Genomic DNA, 5917 nt, shown 5'->3' on the forward strand with positions numbered 1-5917 from the left:
CAATGAAAAGAAATCAGAATAAGACTAACATGGTAGAAGTGATGTCAAAAGGTAGAAGTTTAAACATCCAGTTTTCATAGTCACATTAATCTCTCTCTGTATTTGGCCAGAAATAGGTGAAAACCCTCAAGTTAAACTCGTAAAGAATGTCTGACCTCTGTTTCAACTTCCTCAGCTTCTCTTACTTCATTTCCATTCTGTGTAATTAGTATATCTTTAGAACGTTATGATGTGACGCTTGAGCCGTTATCATTAACTCATTCATATCAGAATGGGAACATTTTAGAGAGCAGGAACAGAGATGGAGAAGACCTCTTGTAGACTATGCACAGTGAATTTTCTGAAAGTTCTACATTTTCTCCTTCAGATTCTAACAGAATGAAAAGTTGTTGGTCTGATTAAAGGAGCAGTGTTGGACAAGAAGCAATATTAAAACCAAGTGATTATTTTTCTGAGATGCAAGAAAAGTAGAAATTAGGTCAGCTTAGGCGGCTATACTTTTAGGTTCATGATGTTGCCCGTGCTTTCCTACTGTAGATGTCTAGGCAACCAGCTTAGATGGGATCCTTTCCTAGAAGGCTAGAGCAGACAAAAATCAATCCTGCTTATCTGCCTCTCTTCTGAATTTTGGGAACCTTTTTTGAGTGTTAGTTTATTTTACTTTTATACGAGTCACAATACTAAATATTGCAGCTACAAACATAGCAGCCAACATTTAAACACTTCCCCAGCACAAAAGCAAATACCAGGAAGAGAAAACGTTTGCTTTCAGATTTCTTAAATCTTCTAAAGGCAGTCAGTAAACAGGTCTAATTTCCTAGAGCAGAGCCTAAAGATATATGTCTGGAGGCTGAGCTGGTTATAAGCCACTTATGAACACTTTCTTGAGTATTTTCTCCCAGGAAGGATATTGGTTTTGTACATGGGAATTTTGATCAAATATTAGTGATCTCTGCCCTAACTCAGGGAATAAAGAATTTTATTAAAAGGAAATAATTTCAAAAAATTATGAGAATAAAGTTAAATTCTACATGTGATTCTGTTCATATCAAGTGCCCATTGTAACAATGGAATGGCTGCTCAGATCCTCAGCAGAAATAATATTCTGTCAGTAGCTTATAGAACTCTATAAATCTAATGAATTTAAAGTTTAAAATTTGTATTTTTCAAAAATATGTGAAAATACAAACCCAATTGATTTTGCCTTCATTTTTATGTCATCTCTGCAAAGGAATGCTTGTTATTGTTTCTCAGATGGTACACAGAATAGTGGTTCTTTGTGTATGAATCTGGATGACATTTCTTTAATGGGTTTGACCATGCAAGGCCAGCATAGGACAGATAAAGAGGATGAATTGAGTGGGTCTTGTAAAGTGGTTTGGGGTTTTTTGGCTTCTTTTTTTATTTAACTGTCTGGCATTTGTTGTCCCTGGATTTTGAAGTGCTCTTTTAGGAAAGTAGTGTAGCAGAGCTGATCATGTATTTATAGTACTAGTGTCATAAAAGAAAACTTCAACTTGATGGCAATCTCACCAGGGTGGCTAAGGAGATTGCATTACTCTGACCTTAGTGTTTAGGGCTGAAATTTCTGGAACCCTTCTTAAAATTCTGGTTTCAATTTCCAGGACATAAAGAAACAAATGGCAAAGATGGAAGAGATGGTCTCGCTGATCCTGTTTTGAGCAAAGAACTGCATCTTCTTATTTCTGATATGGCAAGTGTGAGGAATGGAATAAACTGTGCTCTATAGCATGAGACAACAAAATATACTGTTCAGTGCCAGGACATGTTACTGGGGATTCCTTTTCAATGCGGAATGCAAATGTTAATTTTGTGATGTCTGGCAAGTAGTGCCATAACTTTTAAGCACTATGAAATCACTTTCTTCGAATTCTAAGGTGATGGGTCTTGGTGAAGCTACTAACAACAATTTTTTGCTGGTTTCACCAAATACCAGGGGTCAAATACTAGCATGAGAGTTTGAGAGAAATTGCCAAACTGTGTCACGCTAATAGACTATATAGTTTGGCATCGTTAGAAACACCTGCCTGCTGTACAGCTCTGGATAAATATAGCAATTTTAAAATTACTTCATAGAACATGTTTAAATATTCATAATTGCTTACAGAACTCAAAAACATATAACGTAATAATAAAAATATTTAGATTATGTTTGTCTTAAAAAAGCCAAGACCAAAAACCTTTGGGAGTAATTGTGTTTTTTGTTAAATAGTGCCATACGGGTCTACACATGTGCAGCATTATGCAATTAACTGTGATGCAACGTGGGATGCTATCTGTTAAGTCAACAAGATTACAGTTAATTTAATACAACTGACATTGAAATGTTGATATTCATTATTTTGTTTTGCTGTATTTTGAGGTGAGTCCGGAAAATTATGGCCTAGGACCAAACTTAGAAGAAATAAAAAAGACACAGAGGCGTTGTTTGACAGACTGGAGTTTTGCTGAGCATTTTCAACCCCATGTTCTTCCTCAGGTATGTGTGAACTGACAGTCTTATACATACAGTCTCCTCTCAGAATGCTGTACAAAGAATTAGTAGCCGAGTACAGGGTATTTCTTTGCTAGATAATTGATTCCATTTTATCCCTTTCACATTTTTACCAACACCGGTTGTTCTTTAGCTGCTTTTCAGTTTCTGGTGTGAAATTTAGTTTGTAATGGGGTTTTATTTCCTAGTTTTGCCAAACTGCAGCTGTCTTTTTTGGTAGTGAGTCTTTTAGCTAAAGGTGTGATGGAGACAAAATGATCTTACCCTTAGGGATGATCCTCCCTGGCATTTATGGGACTCATTAATGCAGTGTATGTGAAAGCATAATTTGCGAATACCTATGCAGTATATGGTTTATGGGCAAATAGAAAATTTTATTGTAATGGTACTTTACCCTTTCAGGGCTACAAGCTTCATTTATAGAAATCTGGCACGCTAAAGGCCAAACTCATTTTGCAGAATGACAGAACCACAGATGTGAAAGATAAGTTCAAGCGTAGACAGCTTAACTTGGTAGGCATTCTCTTGGGAGGAGTGGATTATTAGTTCCTGTGATGCTTTGAGCTGCAATTCTTATTTGCTCCTGACACATGCTATACATGGATGAAGGAAAGGCTGCTTGGACTTTTTCAGCACCACTTTAGCATCACAACTTAAAAGTCTGGTCAGACATTTCAGTACATCAGGAATTCCTTCTTATGCAACATAAATAGCTAGTACTAACTGAACTGTCAATAATTAGGGAATCTAGTCAAAAGATACCGATAGAAAATAACTACAACAGAAAATAACATTTTATTGTGGCAGAAAATAACATTTTGTAAGAATATTTCTTTATACTTCATGTCATATCTGAATGTAATTTTTACACCAGCTGATATTAAGGTTTTAATGTTTAAAGGGGATATTTGTTGACAGGGAGTTATTTCAGTTTTATTTCAGTTGCATAGTTCTGTAAAAATAATAGTTTAAAAGAAGGCTTTCTTCTAGCTATAACTGCAAAATAAGTTTCAGCCTGCAGACAATGTAAACAGTGAAAATTATGGGGCAGTACAGAACAGAGTGGAATAATGTAGAACACAGTAAACCTCAGAGATGTGCAGGTTATAGTATAGCAAATTGAATGCCAAGTAAACTTAACTGTGCTAAAAAAAAGTAAATTTGTTTTATTTTTACCTCGTATATGATAGTTCTGCTTTTATTTGCTACTTATTTATTTAAATATTTTATTATTTGACTTTTTAAGTATTTATTTAATAAATTTATTTGTTTATTATTTAGCCAAACTTTTAAATTCATAGTCAGTCTCAGAAGAGGGAGCATAGCGGCTGCCTCTTCTCAATATGAATAGCGGTGGAGTTTCAAGTTCCACCTGCCTGAACACTTCAGATTGCTGGAATCCAAACTCTTTTTATATATATCATGTAGGAGAGTGAAGTTCTGAAGCACCTTGTGCTAAAAGCTATACTGTGTAGTATCTGTACATATGCTGCTGTCTGCAGGGAGGGTGTAGCTTTTTTTCTTTCCTTTTCAGGTTCTTCATACTGCATCCCAAGAATATAGATGTATTGATTCCTTTTATCATACCCAAGATAACTCTTTGCTAATGGTTCTTCACAATCCTATGAATCAGTATCGTTTGTGCCAAGAGACTTGGGATATTGCATTGCACTCTAATGTGGGATTCAGGTAATTGATTTTATTTTTCATGTCTCATTCACAGTCATTTTCAATTAAAGCCTGCATGGCTATGCTTGGGGTAAAGCTTTGAAATTAAAAGATACCATGATGTAACACATGTATGAGAAAGCAAGTCGCACAGGTGGAAAAGAGTGCTATATCAAAAGAATTCCGTTGAGACAAAGCTTTTCCGAGTGAGGAGAACCATGGAATAACTGTATGTGACTCCTTATCACGAACTATAAAAATATATATGATGCACACATACACACAAAGTCATATTAGGGATATCCTAATCATGAAAATTATGTTGATGACACTTCAGGTGGGGGAGGTTAAAAAGAAAATTCTGTCTAAGAATTTAATTATCACTTTTTTCAACCACATATACATAAATTGGGCAAGTGTCACTGGGAAAATTTCTCTGGAAAGGCTAGAAGTCCTTTATTAATACTATAATAACTTTTTCCACAGAATACCATATTATTCTTAATTCCTTGTCACTGTCTGCTTACCAGTTAAAGGTATGCAAGTGGTTGATTTGTCCACTATTAGAGCTCTAATAGTGCTCTAATAGTGTCAGTGGACCTATTAGTTTTGGAATACAATTTTGCACTGAAACAGCAATATAAATGACATTTATCCAGCTGCTATTCAAATAATTGTACGAAAATAGAATATGTGTCCATGTACTGTTATGTAAAGAAGCTACAATGCCATGGAGAGACAGCTGAGCTATCCTTAACCATGTGACTCTTGTGTTCTATGGATTAATTAGATTTGATTTACCAAATAGAATTTCAAGCAAATTACCCAAGGGGCAAACACCACCCCCCACCCCAATTTATCTGCAGGCATCCCTTTCTAAGTACAGTGCCTCATTTATCAAAATATGAGAATCTTTTAATAGCAAATTTTTTGGTACCTATATATTTGAGCAGGGTTTGAGTGCTAAATAGGCAAAGCGTGTCTTCCTGAAGACATTATTTTGTATTGTATTTCATATCTTTGCTCTCAGTCAAGGAACTCTGTGTGAGTCCATCTCGGCTTTCCAGGCACTTGGACTTGAATTATTTGCCATGAGAAGAGGCTGTTGTGATTAGCAATGACTGGGACCAGAACCAGAAGAGATTTACCAGCAGAAACACAAAGTTCCTTGGAGAAATTGCTGACTGTTCATGATTGTTGGGCAAATCCACTAAATGTCTGCTCAATCAATTTTTTTGCATGTATATAACAGCTGAAATTTCCCCCAAAAGATAGTGAAAGATGTTGTGTTTAGGTAAACCTGTGTCTTGCATTCAGATAGACCCAGGCAGAGGGTCAGTGGTCTCAAAGTCTGTTACGCAAAAGTCTGTAGGAGCCCAGAGCTGTTTACTTTCCCAGCTATTCTTATCCTTCTTTGGGACACTGGACATTAAGGGCCTGATTCAAGTTGCTTAAACATAAACACCTGGTGCCAGTCTAGGTGCCTGGTGTATCTGAAATGTCTGCACAGGCTGACACAAGACATGAGACCCATAGTCTTTAGGAACAGATACTGAAGACATACCCTAGTCCATCTAACATGTCACTTGGTGTTTACATACACGGAGTAACACCTCATCTCAATCACAGAATCATAGAATGGTTTAGGTTGGAAAGGATCTTAAAGATCATCAAGTTCCAACCTCCCTGCCATGGGCAGGGACACCTCCCACTAGACCAGGTTGCCCAAGGCCA

General features: G+C 36.4%; 1 protein-coding gene across 1 annotated transcript in view; it reads left to right on the forward strand.

The window, feature by feature from the left end:
* The window catches only part of SPAG17 (sperm associated antigen 17), a 284919-nt gene that overhangs the window by 222865 nt on the left and 56137 nt on the right, over positions 1-5917 (forward strand). Inside the window, exons 15-17 of the mRNA XM_009879926.1 lie at positions 1626-1714; positions 2384-2500; positions 4050-4204. Of these exons, the coding sequence (XP_009878228.1) occupies positions 1626-1714; positions 2384-2500; positions 4050-4204 (361 nt within the window). The remainder of the gene's footprint in view (positions 1-1625; positions 1715-2383; positions 2501-4049; positions 4205-5917) is intronic.

The sequence above is a fragment of the Charadrius vociferus genome, unplaced genomic scaffold (assembly GCF_000708025.1).
Source record: "Charadrius vociferus isolate BGI_N301 unplaced genomic scaffold, ASM70802v2 scaffold162, whole genome shotgun sequence".
NCBI lineage: Eukaryota > Metazoa > Chordata > Aves > Charadriiformes > Charadriidae > Charadrius > Charadrius vociferus.